A 22,198-nucleotide genomic window follows, 5' to 3' on the forward strand; every position below is an offset into this window, starting at 1 on the left:
TACTGTGAGGGACGACGGCGAGGTTCAAAAAATGTTTAATTGACGTCAGGGTCTATCTTGGCGGGGATTAGTAGATAACCCTAACCCTGATTTTGGCACGGTTGTGATGTTCAATGTCAAGAGAATCACATCTTTCTTGCTCTTTATTTCCCGTCACTCACTTTCATCCTTCTCCCATTCTCACGATTCATGAATCCTAGTTTGTTGTAGATTCACGGCGTCATGTTTGTCAACATTGTGAACTCAGACGTGGAATTGTTTACATAATACCAAGGCCGAATGTCAGAGGCTCTGAAACACAGGGCTGGTGGATCTTGACTTTCGACACCAGGTTTCACCAGGTCGCAGTCGACAGGCATCCCCAACCGAGCGCCAGTCCCAAGCTTCGTGTCAACCTTCGTCTGATGTTTCGAGAACCGCCGGGATGGGAACAATAGCCGGAGATTTCAACGGTAATGGTACTCTCTTGCGAGATGATCGCTCGGTTGAGCAACAGATCGCTGTCTCTCCCATTGATATTTTGGCTTGCAGTTAGAGGTTTGGCAACAGGCGGAGTTGGTTCATGCTAAAGAACCTCACATGCTTCACCATGGCGAGCATGGAGATCTTTACAACTGGTGACAGGTTCAACATTGAACAAACTGGGCTTGGACTCAGTGCAATCACCACCATCCAGTGATGCCTTCAACTGAGCTTAGCGTCGTCCCGACACATGGGATGGCGTTGGGGAAAGGGGTAGGGGCTGAGGCAGATCAGATGCGACACTGTTCAAAACAACGCTTGGCTATGACTTCCCGACTGGGCAATGGAGATCTTCTGGTGGTTCGTTGTGGGATTCTCATAGACTCCGAAAACCCGATCACGTTAACATGGGAATAACCCCATGTTTTGAGCTGGCGCCAACTTCGACCCCTGCCTTGATGATACGAGGCTGTTTTCCATTTGAGTGGAATCGTTCGTTACTAGGATGATGAGGTATGGTACTCTACACCACTTTCAATGACACACTGGCTTGGAAAGGGGTTTTGAGTCTTCAAGTAGTTCGCTATATAAGACCAAGTGGTCAGCCAGCAAAGATCAATATTCTTTTTCTCCCTTCAGCAGCGACAACAACTTTCTTCTCGTCTCTGTTCATTACCTTTTTCACTTCTTACACAGCTGTGCTGTCTTAACACCAACTTTACGCATTCATTCCATTTTATTTATAGCCAGCTACTCTCCCAACACTCCCTCTTCAAAATTACCGAATTCGTCAACATGTTCTTCAAGGCCACCTTCCTTTTCTCCCTCCTCGCCACCTCTTTGGCTCTCCCCACTGGTACCGCTAGCCGCAACGTCGAGAAGAGAGGTATTCTTCAGGTCCAGAACTACTCTCAGTTCCAAGTCTCCGGCGGTGTCGCTGGCAATGCCCTCGCCGAGGTCAATGCCAAGTTTCCCGTAAGTTTACCTATGTTTAGTGCTCAAATTCCTCGTCATATACTAACTATTCATTAGATCAATCTGAATAATCCCGGCTCCGTCGACGCCGAGGATCTCGCCATCCTCAAGGCTGCTCGCAAGACGGCCGAAAACGCCGAGACCAAGGCCGGTGGCTTCAACGAGGCCATCGAGGCGGCGGGCGGTGAGAAGACCACTACCGGCAGGGCTCTCCAGAACGGCAAGATCAAGAACAAGGTTCTGAAGCTGCAGCTCCAGGTTATGATTGCTCAGATTGAGGCTGCTCAGGGCAAGGACACTGCTGTGAAGCTTGCTGATGTCACCAAGAAGTTGAACAAGAATGTTGAGACTGATCAGAAGAACGCTGGCCAGCTGAGCACTACTGTTAACTTTCAGGGTACTAGCCAGCCTTAAGGGGTTGTTCCAGTGGTTGTATATAATTTGAAATGATGCACATATTCTTTTTATCTCCCTGTCAAATCTGGGCACAGACAGCTGCACCTTCTTACTTCTGTTGTTGAAGGTTATAGGTCAGCCAAGATAGGTAGGTACGTGCTGAGGCGCAACCCATGAATTAAATGATGCAGTGATAGAAGGCCATACATCCATGTTACATCATCCTCTTCTCTTGGCAGTGTTATGTTCACGAGCGCACGTTACTAGACGGGTAAGGTCAAGCCACATACCTTTTTGCGAGGCATGCGAAATCCCCCAAACCTCTGTCCATGCTGTGTTAGCCGCCGAGAAACACCACAAGGCTCTCACTCGCAGCAGCTGATTGGTGAGCAAGGTAAGGAATTCTATTGTCGATTCCAGACCGCTAGCATCTGCGAAATCATCGTATTATCCTGGGCGCTTCCGAAATACCTTCCTTCAACAATAAGACTAATATGTCTCTCGTGCGAGCGGGGATTGCATTATCGAAGGCGGAAGAGAGATTGAGAGATGCTGTCGCGCAATATGAGAAAGACCTCAACCTCGACCAGCAGAAGACCTTGCTTGCCTACAGGCTTCGAGCACACAAATCCCCCCCAGATGTTAGCGACGTCATGCGAATTACGGCGGAGATTGACCGCGTGTCCAAAACCAAAGTGTTTCGTGGCCGTTGTTTCGGCCCCCGGTTCACCAACATTTTACAAGCCGTTCAACAATTTGCAGCACTCGGAGATGTTATTGTTGGAGGCTTTCAGAATCTTATTGCTTGTGGAGTATGGTCACTGGTACAATTCAACTTGCTTGTAGGAACTTTGTATGGTGCTCTTTTCAGAATGATGACTGACTACTAACTCAGCTGACGGCGAATTCCTCTGCGTGTGTCGAGAGGCTCTCCAAGTTATTGATGGATGCTGGCCGTGCTGCGCCACGTTATCAAGAGATGGCTTTGCTCTACCCGCGATCCCGGTCGCTCCGGTCAAACATGTGTGAATACTTTACCGTTGTCGTCAGTCTGTGTCACCAACTTGTGATGTTCACGAAACAATCTATCTTTCAACAGTTGAAAGCCTTCTTGAGTGACCAAGAGATGACTTCGTTTCGAAACCAGCTTGACCACTGGGCTGTCTCAGTTAAAGCGGAAGTCTGGCTCGTCACGAATAAAAGCATCGAAGAGCAAGGATTGAGTTTGAAGGCCATCATGAGCTCAGGAAAGACTCGTCGAGCAGAGAAAGCAAAGTTCAAAGTCCTCAACTATTGTTCGACTTATGATTATCAGTCCACTTGGAAAGAGCTACGAAAAGCGGGCAACACAAGTCTTCTTCAAGGCAGCGCGGAGTATCACAGCTGGAAAACCGCACGACAGTCTGCAACCCTAATATGCCAGGGAAAACTAGGATCTGGAAAGTCAGTTCTGCTGGCCAATATGGATGCAGATCTAGGCCTACACGTTGGCAGTGCGAAGTGTTCTATCGTCTATTTCTTCTGGCGACACAATATAGACGAAAGCTTGAAAACTCAAACGATTATCGGATCAATCGTTCGACAGCTTCTGACCCGTGTCGCCGACTTTACCGAGATTGAGCGCCAGAGAGTTGAAGATTACTGGCCAAGATCGAGTTCAGCCGTTGACGAGGGATATCGAATGCTTCAGGACTGTCTCCCGGCAGGCTTGGAAGCCTTTATAATCCTCGACGGTTTGGACGAATGCACCGAGAAAGAGAAGGCCACTGTCTACGACCAACTACAGACACTTCAGAAGAGATTTACTTTGCGTATATGCCTTTCAGATAGGCTGGAGCTGGACACTTTCTTTCCAGCACGCGCAGCCCAGCTTTGAATCTGCACCGACTCTCCGTTCGCAACAATGCTGCTGATATCGCCAACTTCATAGATGACGAGTTGGAAAGGCTCATCAAGTCGAGCAGGCTGAGGTTAACAGATTCCACCCTAGTACTAGAGATTGCCGATGCTCTCTTGGAAGGCGCACAGGGGATGTTTCTTTGGGTGGCACTCCAGATCTCAGCTTTATGCCAACAAGAGAATCAGACAGATGCCGACATCCGTCGCGGCTTTGAAAAATCTACCCAAGGACCTCAACGAGACATTCTCGCGAATCCTTAGAAACGCAACGGAAAACAGCAAGGGTTATCAAAACCAGGTGCTCAAAGTTTTAACAACGGTATACCGACCTTTGACGGCAGAGGAGCTTCGAGATGCTCTAAGTTTTGTACCTGGAAACCGCGTTTGGAATTCGGAAGAGCTCATCAGCGATATCTATGCCGTACTAGCAAGTTGTGGGAGTCTCGTTATGGTCGATGAAGATCGCTAACGATACGTATTGTCCACCAAAGTGTCGTTCAGTTTTTGTTTGGCGAATACAAAGGTGCAGCACGACCAATCATTACACGAGAAGGGGCGGAAACAGCAGTGGGCGAGATTGTTATAACATATCTTTCTTATGATGTGTTCGAGAGTTCTATCTCGGTCAGGGTTGCACCCCAGATACCAGCCGCACCAGCAAATATCATCCGGACAATGGAAATTCCACTCAAAGTCCGTGATACTGCAGTAAAATTGCTGTAGCTACGAAAACAGCCTGGATTTGATATGGGCCAAGTCCTTTTCGCCACTAGTCAACAGTCATCAACATATGTAGAAAAATGGCCATTCTACGGCTATGCGAAAGAAAACTGGGAACGCCACTCAAGAGACATTGAAACAAACAACTTGGAAATGATGCGACTCTTGATCTCGGTTGCGCATAAGCAAGTAATTCTCGAGGAGAACGACACGTTGGTACGATGGGCCATAAGACACAAGCACAATCCCGTCGCCCAGACCGCCACCGATGAAAGGAAATTCACCGAGTCCCTCATGCAATCTATTGTCCACGGAGACAGCGATTCTGCGATGAAACTTTGTTGGCGAAATTCCATGGCGTTATGAAGAATTCAACTATCAACTCTGGGCGATTGCTGCAAAACGACCTTTTTTTTTGCAGCGGGCAACTCTTGAATAACATGCTCCGTCAAGCAGCTATTTTGGAAAATTTCAAGGGTCCCGAAGTTCTTGGTCGACTGCTCAAGACTGGTATACGGCTAGACAATATTGCCCTTCTACGCTTGCTTGAGGAACACAAATATGACCTTCTCAGTCTCATTCTTAAAGAAAACATAGATGTTGAATGCCGCAGCGTCGAGGGGGGCCAGACGCTTCTCTATTTTGCCTCATGCGGTCTTAGCCATGGGATTGTTCAGATGCTTTTGCAGGCTGGCGCAAATGTCAACTCGGTCGAGGCCATACACGGAGAGACGCCGTTGGTCGGAGCCACGAGGCACCAGAGATTGTCAACTGTCGAACTTCTTGCGACTCACGGAGCCGAGTGAGATGTAAGGGATAGACACGGAGATACGGCTCTGACGAAAGCGGCCGCACTATGGGACAGTGATATCGTCGAAGTCCTTTTGAGGCAGGGGGCAGATCCGAACGTCAAACACCCCTGGGGCATGACAGCGTTAAATCCTGCACTATCTAAAGGCCGACCCGAAGAAAATTCGAAACTGGCCGCATGTGTGGATGCCCTAATTATTGGGGGGGGTGATATACATCACGATTTGGTAGATGGGATTACATGCTTGGCATTCGCCCGTAAACTGGGGTATGAGAAGACCGTTGAAGTTTTGCTGGAAGCGAAACGTACACTACAGATCAAGGGATACATGCTTCTACATTATGCTGCTAAAGGCGGTCATGCGAAGACTGTTGAACATATTCTGGTCACAGGGGCTGACCCAAATATACGCGCAAAATCCGGCAAAACGGCCTTCATTTATGCCGTTGAAGCTGACAACGAAAGCGTTATCGACGTCCTTGTCGCTCATGGGGCCGATCCAAGTATACCTAAAAACTGTGGCGAGACGGCCTTGATGATCGCTGCTCGAGCTGGCAATGCAAGTGTTTGCAACGTCTTGTCACTAAGGAAGGCAGCCCAGCCAATCCCGCATTCAAGTTCCAGTCACAGCTGTCATTGGAAGTTGCACAGTCCCCTCTCCCTGAGATGGCTCACCCGATCGAGCGGGGCGCGATGGTCAAGCCTTTGTTTTTCAAGGCATCCGATGCAACCGACAAGCATGCTACTCGGTTTCCACCTTATATTCTTGTATGCAATCAGGATGATGAAATTGTTGAGGTTGTTTCCCCTCACAAAACCTGATCTATGAGATTAGGTGCTTGATCCTCGAAGACGAATCATATGAAGGCTACCTCTAGGTGTGTGGGTAAGGTAGTTTCTAAGAATTGATGACTTTCCGCCATTAAGGATTGTTCTCTGGAATATTCTTTTCTGAACAAAGGTTTCGGGATGGAAAAATGAGCAGAAGAACGGAAAGGCATGACTTCACTACCTTAAGCAAGCTTCAACTTCACCACCAACTTGTCGAGTTGAGTGAGAGAATAACTTCATCGGCCATACTCAGTCAACCTGTTTACCTACTTAAGCTCGAAGCTACCGAATCCAAACCACACATTTTAGAAGCGACATTTCTCCTGGCCCCTTTGTACGCAGGTACCTGATCTGCTGTCTTGAAAGCACTCACTCACCCACCTCCCGATCTTCACTCCAATGAATATACCCAATCACTGGCCAACCCCAAGTAACATGCCTAATCGTCTTCCCCCAGAAATACAACGGCACCCAGCAAACCAACACCGCCGCCGAGATCGCTGCCATCGTCCCATACGCATTCAAATAGCCCGCCTGCTGCACCCAAGTATTCGTATAAAACGACAGCAAAAACCCAAACAAACTCTTGAATCCCATGACCGCAAGTGTGATCTCCCCTGCCACAGGCCGGTAAGCATCAATGACATACACCAGCGCTACATTCGTTCCCTGAACAATAGCAAAATTCACTGTTTCCCTTCCATGTCAGCACTTCTTCTTCTTGGGTATCTCGGCAGAAAAACTTACACAACGCAATCCCCAAATTCGGCACCATCCAATGCAAGCCCTTCTCAATCCCCACCCCAAAAATCACCAGCCCCAACGGCGCGGTGATCATGGCAGGTATCATCGCCGGCAGTCTCATTTCCGGATCTCTAATCCCGTTGTTTCTCTTGGTGAAGTAATCCGCTACTTTGTCTCCCCACCATCCACCAAGCGGTATACCTGCCAGCGAACCGACCAAAGCAGAGACAAAGCAGACGCCTACCTGCCATGACTTGAATCTGTAGGTTGCTTCGTAGGCGATCTCAACATTGGATGTCATAGCAACCAGAAACCCAATGGTGGCGGCTTCAACAAGGGCAGCCCAGAGGACAGGGGGGAGGCAAATCAGACCGAGGGGACGAACGGTCAGTTTGAAGAATGACTCGTGGGTGATAGTCCCGTGGAAGATTTTGAGAGTGGAGAGGTAGGAGGCTTTCTTTGGGAGGGGGGAACTGCCAACACGGCGGGACTCAGGGTCGGAGATGGTGGCAGTTGGGTTCTTTTCTGTGGAGGAGCGTTGGTTGGGGGTGCCGGTGGAGGAGGAGTCGTCGCTGTTGGAAGGGGTCTCACGGATGTAGGCTGTTTCGGGAAAGGCAAAGAATGCGATGAGGAGGACGAGGCCGACGAGGGCGGAGGCGACTTGGAAGATTACACGCCAGTGGTGGTCGATTGTGATAACGCTGGGGATATCTTGTTAGAATGGGGATGGGAAGGTGTGATAATAGAGGGCATACCCTGAGATGATGAGACCGATGGCTACACCGACAGCGAGAAAGGAGCTGTATAAAGCCATGACTGTACCTCGCTCGTGGAGGAAGAAGATGTCGGCGATGGTGATGGGAGCGATTGTCTCGGCAGCACCGGCACCAAAGCCCATGATGACACGGCCGGCAAGAAACCCGCCGTAGGAGCGCTCGAAGCAAAGCCAGACAGCAGAGGCCTGAGGTCCTTGTTAGTTCGGTTCAGCGTTCGTTCATGATTTTTCTTGACTTACAAAGTAGATCAAATAGCTAAAGACATAAGTCGGCCGGCGTCCCCATTTGTTGGCAACAGGGACCCAGAAGAAGTTTCCAATACCCTGCATGAGAGCACAGGTGGTGAAAAAGTACGCAACCTTGGCTACAGCTTCGTGGAAGAGCTTGGGGTTTCTTCCTGGATGGGCACCAACGAAGAACTCCATGGTGATGTTGACCATGGCAATCGAGGGCCCTGCCGCCAGAAAGTTGCAAATCATCATGGCCAAGCAGATGACGGTCGCCATATAGTACTTGTACCATTGTGGCCTAAGAAGTGTTAGCTAGGTGTCTTCGAGGTGATGTAAAAGGCTTACCAGTTGAGGGGATCATTGGGGTCAGAAGAAGGTGTCGGGATCAGGATGATCTCGTTCGTGTCCTGATCACGAAGACGAACGTTGCCGAGGGTGACAACTCTCTTCTTGTCACCACGATCACTATGGGGGTTGGCCGCCAAAGAGGCAGCGATACGATCTCCAGCCATAATGTTTTCTTGATGAATGTTAGTAAACGTGTAGACATGATGTTATGGGAAGGGTGGTGTAGATATACATACGGTTTCCAAGGGTCAGACCTAGTAACCAGCCTGGAAAAGGGGTTGTTGTGGCGTCCTGTACAAGTATGTTTGTGTTCCCCAGTAGGATCAAGCCTCACTCTAGTCTGGATCCTTCGGCGAAGTGGTGTTGAAAGGGAGAGGACCTGACACACCAACCTAAGAGTCGACACGGTCAGGAGCAGCTAGTTCTGCGAGGTCCTTGATGTCATATACTCTTTGCCATCCGCGCAGAAAAAAAGGCCGAAACGGCTCTACCTCGCGGGCTCTTGGGCGACTGCTACATACACAAGACCGATACAATGAGAGTGTGTTGTAATATGCAAAAGGACAGTTGCAATCCCTGCATCTTGTTTATGGCTTGGCTCATTCCTTGGCACAGTGGTGGTGGTCTACTGACACTTATCGCAGCGCTTTACCAACCTAGCACACCGTTGCCGGTGCTGGGGTTCATGGTACTGTACCTTGTGCCATCGGTTGCACTGCATGCTCCATTACAACTTGGCTGACACTCCCGGTCTGTGTTTTTATATTCCAACCGTCAGAACAACAGACCCAGCACCCGCCGAGGCCCGGAGCTCCGAATAGCATTTGCTGGGCAGCCTTATCTCCTGAAGAGAAAGACTCTTATGAAGCATTCCGTAGCTCCGTAAGGGCCGATGAGTATTGTGGTTGAGAGCAAGACAATATGGGATTGAGGAGAAGACATGGCTTTTCTGCAATCACAGTCAGCATGAATGAAACCATCCGGCATCTGTACGCACAGACTCGGGTCCGATCCTGCTTTCTGCCACTCGTGGTCAAGGGATGTGATGATATAGCGGCTTATATTCATGGCTTGTACTTTTGTAGCTTCCGTTCCGGCTCCCGGGCATGGTATAGAGCTTACGGGCCGCTCGACCATCTGCAAGGCGACTGGGATCGGCTTGCCCGGTCGACTAGCGATGGGTATTAAGACAGACAAGACCGAGAATATTGCCTACCCACCATTGTGTTCTCCTTGAGTGGATGTTGAATGGCGATTGACAAGGATTGGTGTTGGTTGGCTCACCACGGCACTGTGACCTGCTGAGAAACTCTTGTTTTCTTTCTTTTGAGATCTGGGCAACGGTCAGGACAAGACTTTGAAATATATTGCCTAGTGGGCCTGTCGGAGTTCCCCAACATTGGCATCATAAGCTTATCATGATGTTACTCTATTCAAAAGAGCCGCCTGAGTGTGATGTAAAGCTAGGGTGCGTGTCGAGGTACTTGTCTTTTGAACACTGATGAGTGCCAACCCCACGAAACAGTTTCAAGTCCCATAGCGGTTCCAGATAATGATTCGAGTCCCGAGCTAGTGAAATCGCGGTATGGCTTTGATGCCAAAACCGCCCTAATCGTCGGAGGAATCCATTTGGGTGTGAATGCGGCGCCCGGCGTCCCAACCGCAAGAGCAATATATACTGCAGGTTTGATTGCTTGGGGATGGCAGGGCCAATTTATGGTAAAAAGGCCAGTGTCAGGTTTGACGTTAGTCGCTTGGGTGTTTGTAGATGTTCGGAACCGAGGACATCGGGGAGCGAGTACTATTCGGGTGGAGGAGTCCCAACATGGTTTTCATAAAGAGAGGCCTTCGGGAGAGGTGGCTCGGTGGTCAGCTATGACTGCTTTGCCAGATCTTCATTCGAGATGATCAGATGCACTGGAGAGTTGCACCAGGATTCCATGCTGGCCGTTTGCTGCGAAACAGTGGAAACTGGTTGATCTCCCCGCTGACGAACTGTCTTGGCACGCGGAGTATGGGGCCGCTTAGCAGGGGAACGCGTGGCCTGGCTAGGGTACTGCTGGGTCTAACTGCTTTGGACAAGAGACAGTCGTAGCCAAGTTGAACATCAAAGTCCCGAGTCAAGTGTTTGTCAAGTCACGATTGTGTTGGCGATATCTGCATCTCAACTCACGGACGTGAATGACTGACTGGCAGCCGGCTTGTTCCACCACAGTTCCGTCCGCACCAACGCCAAATCAGTAGTCTGGGCACTTGGCTCTGAAATCGCCAACTGGTGCGCCTCAATGATGCCCGCGCTACCATGACCCAGTGTTACACCCAATTGATGGACTTCTCACCAATTCACCATGTATCCAATCCGCCATCTTATTGACCCGCCCACCAGTAATCCTCCTCCTCGTGGCCAGACCCAACCACCGGTAGTTGGAATTGACCCCAACACCTCTTTATTTACTCCACCCGTCCTCCCACACTCGACATCAGCCGCCGGTCCTCTCACCGGCACGGCCCCGGTCTCGGCTCCGGCTGCATCACCCTCTCCGGCCTCATTTTCACATCCGTCCAGCTCGATCAATGCCAACTCCACCTCCCAGCCGCCACAACAACAACAACAACAACAACAACAACAACAACAACAACAACCGCCACAGCCACAGCTCCCGACATCACTTTACCAGTGCGCTCATTGCTTGCGTCGGTATTCTCGGCCCGAGCATCTCCAGGTGAATACTCACCGTCTCCAGGCCGAATACTGTCTTCACATTACTGATGAAGATGATGCGTTAGAGACATATAGCAACCCATACTCTCGGGAAGCGCTTCGTCTGCGATGTGCGTCTTCAAACATGCTGAGCAAAACTCATCATAGCTCACCAGAAACCTGACTAATATGGTGAAAGATTTGCTCCAAAGCCTTCGCCCGGGCAGACCTCCTCAAACGTCATCGCACCAACCATCAAAATGACAACAGCAACAAACGTAAACGCCTCAGCTCCGCGGCTCCTGGTGCCGGCCGCGTTGCACATGCTTGTCAGGCATGTGCCAAGGCTAGAGTCAAGTGTGAAGAGATGAAACCGCGAGTGCCCCTGATGATGCATCACCTCTTCACTCCTGAGCTCACACTAACTCTTATCAGATGCACAAGATGTAAGAACCGTGGCATAACGTGTGAGGTAGCATCCTCAGAGGATGCCGCGATGCATCTGCTACATCTCTCCGCAAACGCCCATGGTTTTGAGTCCCATCCACCACCGGACACGTCTCCGAGCGCTTCATCACAATACCCTCAACCAATAAGTGCCGTTGAGCCTGAATTCCAACAGCCAACTTTCAACCCAGCACTGAAAAGCTTTGCGTCGTCTTCTCGATATCAGCAGCCCAGCCTTGCTAGTAACTCCCTCACGCCAGATGATCGGCAGTTCAAAGAAGAATCACAGTTGCCAACGCCTGAAACACTAATGGACCAGAACAACCCAGACAACCTCAATCGCCCTCAGGCTACCTATCAGAACCAGGGGCTGGCTACGGTGGAGCAAGACTTGGAAAAAGCACCATTCTCAGAATTTCTACGTGATGTACTGTACGACCAGTCGTTTGGAAATTCAGCCAGAATGGCTGAGGCACAAGGACTGGCTGTTTTGGACTTTTGCGATGATGTCAACCTGGACTTTCGAGAATTTGACTTTGGTCTTCTCGAGAATTGGAAACCTGATGCCACCCAGCACGTACCTGACTCGACTACTCAAGTGGACAATTCGGCAGAGGTTGCGGCCATGCGATCGACACTCGTCAAGATCTGGACCGAATCACCCTGGCGTTGGGTTCCGAAAAGGACCGATACGGGCTACAACGAGCAGTCTAACCTTCCACTGCTCTCCCGGGATGTACATGGATCTAAAGCCCTCAAGCCTGATCGAGTGGTAAAGGACACTCTGCATAGCTCCAATCGGGACAAGATCTTGGCCATCGTTCTGAGCACATGCAGGGAAAATAGCATGATAAATCGCGTGGCTTCATCGTTCCCCTCGGCCGAGATGATGGATACCTGGATTCATGTCTTTTTAGCTGCACACATGTGCCAAGTCTCATCATGGATTCACTATGGCTCGTTTTCCATGAACCACCAATCTCCAGAGTGGCTCGCCATAGCCACCGCTGCTGGTGCCGTTCTTGCCCCGGTCACTACCCTAAGAAGATTCGGTTTCGCGTTACAAGAAGCCGTCCGTATCTCCATTCCAGGCAGATTTGAAGAAAACAACACCAACATCGGCCTCCTCGGCCCAGTCCAAGCTCTGATGCTAGTGCAAGACGTCGGCCTCTGGAGCGGCAACCGTCGAAAAATGGAAATCGCAGAATGTCATCTCTCGGTTCCCATGGCCATGATGCGCTACAGAGGAAAATTCACCAAAACCGCCTACCCAGACGTCATCATCCACCCCTCCGACGAGGGCAAAGTCCTCGAAGAAAAATGGAAAAAATGGTACCAACTCGAATCATGGAAACGTCTCGTCTTCCACGCTTACCTCCGAGATGCCCAGGTGTCCATGACACAATTCAACAACCCCTCCATGTCCTACGCCGAGCTCACCCTCCCTTTACCCTGCTCGAAAGATCTCTGGTTTGCACGCACAGCAGAGGAGTTCAAAATCCGGTATCTCGAATCTCGGACCAACCGTGAGGGCAACAAACGCCCTCCATCGCTAGGCGATTTATTCAGGGACATCAACCTCCTCGCCACGAACCACCACCTCCTCGACGTGCAATACGCCATAAGTATCTACCTCCACGGATTCTGGTCCCTAATATGGGAGTACCGCCAGCTCAAATCCATCCTTTCCTCCTCTCCTTTACCCACTACTGACCCCTCGCTCTCCCCCGAAATGCTCCTCACCCAACGCCACGGCGAACTCCGCCGTCAACTCTCCCTGTTCCAATCCGTCACCCGCGGCTGGCATGAGATGTTGTCGGCCCAAGAATCCATGATTCTCCACCTCCTCCAAATGAACCTCCACGTTTCTCTAATCGACCTCCAACTGTTGACCGGCAAAGAAGGGGAAGACCAAGCAAGAAGGGTCTACCCCCTTTTGCAGAAATGGTGTCTCGAATCGAGCGACAGCCGCCAGGCGTTGTATCATGCCGGCCAGATCTTCCGATGGGGGAGGAATTTCCCCAAGGGACATCTAAAGGACTTTTGGGCGATTGCGGTGCACCATGCTGCGCTTTGTTTGTGGACTTATGGGATCATTATCAGGGCGTCAGGGAGGAGGAAAGGTGGGGGGATGGGGGCACCGTTGGTGATTGATGGGGAGGGGGTGGAAGGGGCGGGGTTGGAGGAGTGGTTGGTTTATGGAGGGGAGGGGAGGGAGGTGGTTGTACAGGGGATGGGGAAGAAGGGGGTTGTTTCGGTGGAGGATCCGAGGGGGGTGATGGAGGTTGCGAGGGGGGTTTTGGAGGCGAATTTTGTGGAGGGGGGGACGGGGGAGGTTAAGGAGGGGGGGTTGCCGCCGGTTAGTGAGAATATTGTTGTTGTTTTGAGGCAGTTGGGGAATGCGGCTTGGGCGGTGGGGTTTGGGTAGTTGGAAGGGGGAGAGGGAGGGTGGATGCGGTTGAGGGGGCACCCTCTCTATAGATAATGAGTACAGGACAAGTAGGTTGACCTATATTATATCATGAATTATGCCTCAATAGTAAATTAGTAGGCAGATTAGCTATCTTTGAAGGCCTAATGAATAACCTTCGAGGTATGACTCACAATAGGAGACGGGAAAACCCACCTTTATATGCCAATTGTTTTGCGGGGAGGGTACCTAAGTGGAAGGAAGGAACGGCAGACGGCAGGTGCAGTTGTGTCGTGCCTTCTTTGTTGATCTTTTCGGATCTCAAGACAGGAAGGCGCAAGGTGATATAGACAGTTTGATACCACAATTTTGCATAGGTAGGAAGGAGCATTTCATGTTAATAGCTTCCTTGAAAGGACGCTGAAAGGTATAACAGAAACAATTATTTATTAAGGCATAGGTACATGTAAATGCAAAATCATGTATCATCACTGTAACATTCCATCTTGGTCAACGCCCACCACAGTCTCCTTCCCTCCTTCTCAGAAAATACTCCAAAGAGGTGTTATCACTCCTCGCCCCTGCTAACCTCGCCACCATCTCCTTCTGTAACACTTGGCCTAGAAACTGCTGGAGAAGTGACTCCAGCTCGGAAGTTTTGAATTGATGGTGGTGATTCCTACCGCGTATGGTGCGCAGTCTGGCTTTATTGATGGCGTCGATCTGCTTTCGCCGTTCTTGTTCGGATGGAGGGGGTACTCCGGCAGGTCTATCAGATGGGTCTATCCCGATGATCACAGTCTGCTTCCCGTCGATTGCTATTGTCCTTCGGTGATCGGGCACAAAGGGTGTGTCCTCGTCATCTGTGTCGTCGTCCACGGCATCCTTTCCATGCTCGGGCGCATCCTCCTCATCCATCCGACAGTCAGGAACAAACGGCACATCCTCCTCATCCGTCTCGTCCTCTTTGTCCACTTTTCTTTGTGACAGGTGCACCCGCTCCTCCCACCACTCCTTCCATCCTTCTCCATCAATGCCCGCTTGATCTTGGGGGCCGTGTAGCGGGATGATCCTCTCCCATTGAAACAGCAACTCCTTCAGCCTGTCGATTCTCTCCGCTACCCGTTCTGCAGCAGATTGCCCCTCATCTGGCGGTACCCAGCCACAGCCATTCTTGAGGGTGAAGAAGTCGTCTAGATCTCGGAGGAGGGTGCAAGATCTGTTGTGGGGGAAGTAGAGGTTGAGTTCGAGGGATGCGGTCCTCAGGTTGGAGGGGCTGAGGAGAGTTAAGGGTAGGGAGAGGGAGAAAGCCAGCGGGAGTGAGAGGAGGGAGTTGTAAGTTTGGTGGTGGAGGTGTGTGTGAAGTTGGGGTTTGGATTTTGGTCTGGGGAGGATTGTTGGCGGTGGCGGCGGCGGCGGTGGTGGTGTGGATGATGGCAAGGGAGAGTGTAATAATGGAGAGGGTGGTAATGGAGGGTAAATTGTGAGCTTTGGTAGGGGAGGGTGGATTATCATGTTTGGTTGCTGTTACGGACGAGTACTGGAAATAAAAATAACAAAGGTCAGCTCTGTATGAGGTGACTAGGTAAGGAGGCAGCTCAGCCTTATAAGAACAGCAAGGGGCTTCAAGAGCCTCACTCGAGAAACACAGAGGCAGAGGTAAACGAGCAGACGATCTCGAACCGATCAGGCAAACAACGCCTGCGAAAGAGATACAGATTGGGGAATAAGATGGACATTGTTGATCGCTATTTGCTGAACACGAAGAAAAGCAGCTCGTGACTCGAGCCTCCAGACCCGTAAGGCTGATCTGGAATGGGGACGCAATCTTTAAAGTTCTCACCTGAAACACAGAACGAACGGTGAACAGCTGGCGGTATATTGTCAGCCAACAACGTCGGCAGATGCATTGCTGGCTATCATTGCCACTCGGAGCGGTGTTATACGGTGACGTATCAAAGCCGTTCCCGGCGGTGTGGTTGACGGATGCCTCCGCAGCGTGCAGTGGTGGAGAAGGGTCACTTGTGCTGCGGTGAGAGGCTGAGGCAAGCTGGGGTGGGGAGCTGCCTCGTTTCAGATGCTGAGTTACACGAACCGTCAAAGAGGCATTGGAATTATCGAGAAGGGTTAAGTATTTTCGTGAGGCTTGAAGGTGTTGGTGATATCATCTGCGGGGCATAGGGGATACAAATCCCACCACGATGTCAAGCTCGTCACTCGAACCCCAAGCCTTGGGCAAGGTCCAGACTGGTCGTTGAATCGCATCTCTTGGCGGATTCCAGTTCGACATGATTGCCAAGTCGTCCTAACCCTCTTCAGGATGAAGCTGTCATCCGAAACGTCAATCCCTGCTTCCAATGTGGGGCTGGTGCTCATCCTGAAACGAAACGGGTTGCGGGGCATCCACAATAGACTTGATAATAAGCAGCATGAAGTTTGTCTTTCTGACAAACTGCAACCCGTGAGTCAACTGGTGATAAAAAGGTGGACTGAAGTGGATGAGATACCATAATATCGATGTCATTTATGTAAAAAGAAGACCGCACAAACCGAGGGGGATGCCATGTATTTGATATGTAGACGTAAAATGCGGGGTCATCCTTCCTGGCTTAGACACTTACACATTTGCCGTGTCAACCAGGAAGCGAGTAAACAAAACACCGCGACACGCATGAACAACAATAACCCATTGAAATCATGATGACCCCTGTCATTTCCTAAACCAGACTTGACTGGCAACGCGTCGAACTTCACGAGCGGTGCAGCTTGTGGATGGGATGGGTAGGTAAGGTGGGGGGGAGGCACCAAAGCTTATAGCAATACGGACTACGGAGCGTACATAGCCTGGAGCTACACAACCCACCACACCATGAACTGTTTAAATAGGCATTTTCAATTGGCTACCTAGCATCTCTGACCCCCCTCCCCGAGCTTTTGGCATCTTCCATCTGTTGTCGACGAGGTGCCTGCCAAGACATTGAAGTGCCCCTTCCCTGTGCATTCACCCTGCACTTTCCTGCATCCTGGAATCCTGGCCTTCCCACGTTCGGGACCCGCTCCCTTTATTTTCGACTCTTTTGGTCTCTGTTGGCTTCTTCTCTCCCAAACATCTCATCCTCTTTGCATCCACATTTCTTTCCAATTGACGCGTCCCAATCAGCAAATATGGCGCTTCAGGCTGCGTACAAGCAGTTTCTAGCTGCACCAACCCCGACTGTGCTCGCGCAAGACGCGTCTCTGCACTACATTACCTCGACGACGAGCTTCAACGGTCCCGATAGCATTATCAAGCACTTTTCGACCTTCCGCAACCAGAGCAAGAAGAAGAAGGAAGACGTGCTTTTCGTTATCGAGGGGCAGAACGCCGTGGTCCTGGAGGCTGAGCTTGTCATCGAATTTATTTCCAGCGGCGGCCCGTATCTGCCTGGATTGGACGACAACTTCCTTGCCGACCGGACTGTGTCTTTTGCCGTTACCCACATCGTCTTGTTCGATGCCGACGGCAAGATTCTCCAGATCCGCCAGAACTGGGACCAAGGGTCGCTGCTGAAGCAACTCGACGTTATTGGCAAGTCGGGTCGCAACTGGCCCATTCGCGATGGCAAGGACCAGGTCAGCTTGATTGCGAAATGCGTCAAGGGAGGCGGAGCTCCTGGGTTTACTACTGATCTTCCCATGCATAACCGCACCAAGTCAACCAACCCTCTCCGTGATCCTCACGCCTCCTTGGCTTTGTTCGCCCCGCGCGACGAGCAGGAAGAGGTTACCGTCGTCTCTCCCTATGCTGGCCGCAGACCTACCCAGCGTTCCTTTACCGAAATTCTGGGCGACGAGCCTGAGGAGCCCGCTTCCCCCAGCAACGGCCGCGAGCGTTCTGTGTCTCCAAGCAAGGCCAAGGCCGGGGTTAGCAAGAACTTCCAAGCTGTCCGCCTTTTTGACCGCGACGATGGTACCGCCGAGGCCGACACGCCCGAGAACGGCAGATCGCCCGAACGTGTCATCCGCCCGAACCCAAAGAAGTACCAACACTTTGACTTTGATGACGGCCACTCTCAGGAGGCCCCGAAGCCCGCTCCTGCTCCCGCAAAGAGCTCCAAGCATGGTGCTTCGTGGGGCTTTGAGGACTTCGTAACACCACAAAAGCCGACAGCATCCCGCACCTTGCACAAGGCCCGGGAAGCTCGCAATTGGTCTACTGAAGATGGCATTACTGAGGAGCAACCTGCCCCCAAGGCCCAGCAGGCCAAGGGCCGCATTACTGCCGAGGCTCATTTTGACTTTGTCGACGACGGTGAGACGCCAGCTGGCGGTCGGTTCCGCGGCCCACCCCGTGGTAGGGGTCAGAATGAAGGGCAGCACCTCTACGAAATGAACCTGTACAAGGAGGACGGCAGTGCGCCGACCCCAGGTCCTGCTCCTCTCGGCAATATTACAAACCAAGCCGGACGCCACAAGTCATTCGATCCTCACTTTGAGATGACGGATGAGTCTCCTCGGGATAGCAACAACGGCAAAGACAAGGCTGAGAAGCTCGGTGATGACAGGAAGAAGGCAGTGCGCATGATGGAGAGCAACTGGGAGACCTATGATGTTTCGCCCGCTGCCCTGAAGGAGAACAACAACCCCAATGGCAAGACGAGAGGAATTGTCACAGCCGGTGATGGCATGGGCAATAAGAAGGGCGGTTGGGGCTTGGCCGAGAAGAAAGAGCGCGGCATCAACACTGCTGGTGACGGGATGGGTGGCAGAAAGGGTGCTGGCCGCGGGTGGGCGCTGGGTGACGAGAGCGACGAGGACGCGCCAACTCAGCCCCAGAAAAAGGGCGGCCGTGGGCCTCCTGCCAAGGCGGAGAGCTTCTGGGACTTTTAAGAACGGATTTCGCATTTTTTTGATCATGATCAGTCCACTTTCATGACAAGAAAGACAGCTTGTACATCTACTGGGAGGTCCTTTTTACAGAGCATGCTCTGTTTCTTTTTTCTGTGTGAGGCTCGTCGATGTTTCCTGGGCGTTTTTGCCAGTTGACGGAGTATCAAGAGCGTGGAGGGAAGGGTTATAAAAATGGAACCCTGTGATTTTTATGTTATGATTGATTGTTGTTATGCTTTAACTGGCCTGGATGAGGATAGGAAGAAGGAACTGGGATATGTTTGTTTAGATTACCAGGTAGTGTAAACTGATTTCAACCGAAGAGAGACTTTTACTTTACTTGCCGGTGATGTTTTCTCTCAGGGCTTATGGCGCGCTGTTGCGAACTTCTTCAGATCAGTCTGTAGACTATTTGCCACAACTAAAGAGAGGTTTCAGAAATTTGGGTTTGAGCAATTCGAAGTGTCTTTGAATGCTATATATCAAACATAATCCAGCCATCCTCCTGAAAAGAGAACAACCCGCCATGTGTAAAATAACGTCAAGCTTTTATACGCGAGGCGCGAGCATCATATATCTCATTCCCCCTCACGCTCGCTGCCCTTTGCCCTTTCCTTTCCATATCAACACAAATACCTATAAACCCTCTTCCACCTCGGCATCCCTCTCAACTCCCTCTCCCTCTCCCACTCCAACTCCGGCTTCGTCAACAACGAAAAAACAGGCAAACCCCTTGCCCTCGCACCACCACCACCACCAGCAGAATGACTGTTCCAGTACACCACCCCTGCCCTCCTCCTCCCTGTATCAAGATCGATATCCTCCAGCCTCACCACCTTGGTACTAAACCAGATCTTGTATCCCGCCCAGAAGAGGACAATGATCGGCACGCAACTGCACTGCAAAAAAACGTTGTGCACCACGTCGCCCTGGTTGTTGATCGTCACCCCGCTGCCGTTTCCCGTCGGGACAGTCGGGACGACGCGGCGGGCTCCTTCGGGTGCGGTGGAAAACTCGTCGACCGCGTCTGGGTCGGGGAGAGTAGGGGGGATGGGCCAGGCGGCCGTCCAGAACTGGGCGATGAGCACCAATATGTTGAGGAACAGTCCGATCCAGGAGCCGGTTACACCTGCCTGGGAGAGGTAGGAGAGTTCGTCGAGTGAGCGCCCCTGGACGGCCCAGGCTTTCCGAAAGCGGATGTGCGCCAGGCAGATGGAGGCCCATGTGAAGATTGAGGAGAGGCCGGTGATGGCCAGGAGCCAGTTGAGCACCTCGGAGGGTTGGTCAAGGTCGGCTAGGTACCCCAGTAGGCCAAAGGCGGTGGCGATGAGGATTGATATAAGGGGACGCCCGCGGCGGTCGACGTACCCGAGTATTTTGGGAGCTTGTCCCTGATCTGCGAGAGCAGCCAACGTCCGGGAGGAGCCGAACACGGCCGAGTTGCCCACGGATACCACCGCCATGAGGATCACCGCGTTCATGATACCAGGGAGGATGGCGATGCCAGCTGATTCAATCGCGATGACAAAAGGGGAGGAGGACGCATCGGCAAAAGATTCCGCTCCCAAGAGATCGGGGTGGTTGTAGGGAACCAAAAGTCCCACAAGCGCGAGAGAGATGAGATAAAACAGTGTGATCCGCCAAAAGACTTGCTTGATAGCCGTGGGGAGCGATTTCCTCGGGTTGACCGCTTCTGCAGCCGCCAAACCAACCAACTCGATCCCCGTAAAGGCAAACGCCGCCGTGACGAAGATGGTGCAGAACCCCTTGAACCCATTGTTGAACGCGCCGGGATCTTTCCAATACCTCCCTCCTATGTAGCCCTCGTGGGGGAACCCGCCAATGTTGATGACACATCCCAAGAGGACAAACCCTATAATGGCGATGACTTTCAGGATGGAGAAACAGAACTCTGCTTCGCCGTACCCTCTGACGCCGACGAGGTTTATCACCACGATGGCGACGAGGAAGACTGTGACAAAGATGGATCGGTGGATGTCCTCCCTCCAGTAGTTGACCGTCATGCTTCCCGCAATAATCTCAAGCGGCAGACAAACCAGCCACTGGAGGGCGTAATTCCAACCCATCGAGAATCCCAGGGCCGGATCGAGGAAGCGGGTCGAGTAAGCCGAGAAACTGCCAGCGACGGGGAAGGCGACGGCGAGCTCGCCGAGCGCTTGCATGGTGCAGTAGAGCATGCCGCCGATGAAGGCATATGCCAACAGCATCGAGGCCGGGCCGCCAGCAGTGAGCGTCGAGCCCGACACGACAAAGAGGCCGGTTCCTGTTGCCCATGACACATTAGCCCCTATTCTATTTTTAAACAACAACAACAACAAAAGAGAAACCATACCAACCGTCCCCCCCAATGCAATCATCTGCAAATGCCTCCCCTTCAGCTCCCTCGAAAGCTGCGTATTCGCCGTGTTGACATTAGCAGCGTGCAAATCAAAGTAATGCCCTCCGAGATGCCTCTCCTTTTCCTCTCTACTACTACCACCACCACCATTATTACCACCTCCTCGCGAGCTACCCCCTGCTATCGTCGACGACCCTTTACTGCTTCCCACGCCGTGAACCACCGTTGCGGATGTGATCCTCCTTCCGGGATCCCTCCGAAAGGAGTTAACCCAGCTCTGTACATAGTGCGAAGGTGTGTGCGAGTGGGCGGTGGTGCTATTGCTGTCGTTGTCGTCTTCGGGGTGGCTAGAGAGGAAGTCACGGCGGAGGAGGCTGCTGCGTTGGCCACTGTTTGTGTTGAGCGTTGTGGCGGTGGAGGGGTGTGGAGTGTTTGGTTTTGGCATTTCTTAGGTATATAAGGATATTAAAAGCTAACAAAAGAGAATTATGGTTGATTATGGAGAGACATGCTACGTCAAAAGGGGTGCCCAAGATAGAGTTGCGATGATGGCGTATGGGTCGCACATCGAGGTCCAAGAGGGAGGGGTGGGTGTACGATGGGAGCTTCTGACAATGTCTATTGGTGTTTGATGTTCCAGGAAGAATATGAACAGCAGATGATCAACTCGATAGGTAGTGTGACGGTGCCGTGAGCTGTCAAAGCTTTCTGGCTATCTACCGCGGAAGAATATTCCTCGTGATAAACTCTCGTCTCGCTCCCAGGGAGAAATCTCGGGAATCCATATACAATCTCGGGAATCCATTTCTGCTCGAAAGAGTGAGAAGCCTTGAGGCGTACCCCGTCTGTCAAGTTTCGCAGCATGCACACGCATTGAACCCTTTACCGTAATTGGCAACAAGGAGAAGCCCTGGCAGCAACAAGAATCCCCCGTGGGGTGCGAAAAAATGTCCATGTATGTTTCGGAGAGAGAAGAAAACCCCCGGATTCGCTGAGGAGGCATAACAACAGGCCGGTAGTTCAACCCTCAAAAGAACATGTGTGGATGATTTTCAGCAGGGATCCTTCTAGCTACCCGCTGCAGCCGCTTTGGCGCCCGCTGTGGATTCTATGGAGAATTCTCCACCGATTCCCATCTCCATCGATTTCCATCTCCATCGGAGTTCAAGTGGGTTCTTCGCCATCCATCTCCTTAATGCCCTATCGCCCGTGCTGCCTCG

The 22,198-nt window shown here is 51.6% G+C and overlaps 8 protein-coding genes across 8 annotated transcripts; 4 read left to right on the forward strand and 4 right to left on the reverse strand.

Moving 5' to 3' along the window:
* Positions 1 to 156: 156 nt before the first annotated feature.
* QC761_107120 (uncharacterized protein) lies at positions 157 to 1,943 on the forward strand. Its single transcript, XM_062873985.1, has 2 exons — positions 157 to 1,437; positions 1,495 to 1,943. Exons 1-2 carry the CDS (start codon positions 1,258 to 1,260, stop codon positions 1,849 to 1,851), a joined length of 537 nt encoding a protein of 178 aa, XP_062737080.1. The 5' UTR covers positions 157 to 1,257; the 3' UTR covers positions 1,852 to 1,943.
* A 365-nt stretch (positions 1,944 to 2,308) lies between these two features.
* QC761_107130 (uncharacterized protein) lies at positions 2,309 to 4,818 on the forward strand (the record flags this gene model as incomplete). Its single annotated transcript, XM_062873986.1, is given in 6 exon segments — positions 2,309 to 2,675; positions 2,729 to 3,644; positions 3,704 to 3,822; positions 3,830 to 4,183; positions 4,234 to 4,440; positions 4,456 to 4,818. Coding segments are annotated over 6 exon segments (2,307 nt in total). The 5' UTR covers positions 2,309 to 2,327.
* A 1,435-nt stretch (positions 4,819 to 6,253) lies between these two features.
* On the reverse strand, positions 6,254 to 8,356 carry QC761_107140 (uncharacterized protein; the record flags this gene model as incomplete). Its single annotated transcript, XM_062873987.1, has 5 exons — positions 6,254 to 6,783; positions 6,842 to 7,539; positions 7,594 to 7,799; positions 7,854 to 8,142; positions 8,190 to 8,356. The coding sequence occupies 5 exons, from the start codon at positions 8,354 to 8,356 to the stop codon at positions 6,464 to 6,466; spliced, it is 1,680 nt and encodes a 559-aa protein (XP_062737082.1). The 3' UTR covers positions 6,254 to 6,463.
* A 596-nt stretch (positions 8,357 to 8,952) lies between these two features.
* QC761_0007780 (uncharacterized protein) lies at positions 8,953 to 9,329 on the reverse strand (the record flags this gene model as incomplete). The annotated part of the gene is made up of 2 exons (XM_062871865.1): positions 8,953 to 9,141; positions 9,315 to 9,329. The coding sequence occupies 2 exons, from the start codon at positions 9,327 to 9,329 to the stop codon at positions 8,953 to 8,955; spliced, it is 204 nt and encodes a 67-aa protein (XP_062737083.1).
* A 1,211-nt stretch (positions 9,330 to 10,540) lies between these two features.
* On the forward strand, positions 10,541 to 13,768 carry QC761_107150 (uncharacterized protein; the record flags this gene model as incomplete). The annotated part of the gene is made up of 4 exons (XM_062873988.1): positions 10,541 to 10,915; positions 10,980 to 11,024; positions 11,093 to 11,268; positions 11,329 to 13,768. The coding sequence occupies 4 exons, from the start codon at positions 10,541 to 10,543 to the stop codon at positions 13,766 to 13,768; spliced, it is 3,036 nt and encodes a 1,011-aa protein (XP_062737084.1).
* Positions 13,769 to 14,260: 492 nt separating this feature from the next.
* Positions 14,261 to 15,265, reverse strand: QC761_107155 (uncharacterized protein; the record flags this gene model as incomplete). Its single annotated transcript, XM_062873989.1, has 1 exon — positions 14,261 to 15,265. The coding sequence occupies one exon, from the start codon at positions 15,263 to 15,265 to the stop codon at positions 14,261 to 14,263; it is 1,005 nt and encodes a 334-aa protein (XP_062737085.1).
* A 1,650-nt stretch (positions 15,266 to 16,915) lies between these two features.
* Positions 16,916 to 18,619, forward strand: QC761_107160 (uncharacterized protein; the record flags this gene model as incomplete). The annotated part of the gene is made up of 1 exon (XM_062873990.1): positions 16,916 to 18,619. One exon carries the CDS (start codon positions 16,916 to 16,918, stop codon positions 18,617 to 18,619), a length of 1,704 nt encoding a protein of 567 aa, XP_062737086.1.
* Positions 18,620 to 19,065: 446 nt separating this feature from the next.
* Positions 19,066 to 21,423, reverse strand: HIP1_1 (histidine permease; the record flags this gene model as incomplete). Its single annotated transcript, XM_062873991.1, has 2 exons — positions 19,066 to 20,903; positions 20,973 to 21,423. 2 exons carry the CDS (start codon positions 21,421 to 21,423, stop codon positions 19,243 to 19,245), a joined length of 2,112 nt encoding a protein of 703 aa, XP_062737087.1. The 3' UTR covers positions 19,066 to 19,242.
* Between the last annotated feature and the right edge of the window lie 775 nt (positions 21,424 to 22,198).

This window comes from Podospora bellae-mahoneyi (genome assembly GCF_035222275.1).
Source record: "Podospora bellae-mahoneyi strain CBS 112042 chromosome 1 map unlocalized CBS112042p_1, whole genome shotgun sequence".
Classification (NCBI taxonomy): Eukaryota; Fungi; Ascomycota; class Sordariomycetes; order Sordariales; family Podosporaceae; genus Podospora; species Podospora bellae-mahoneyi.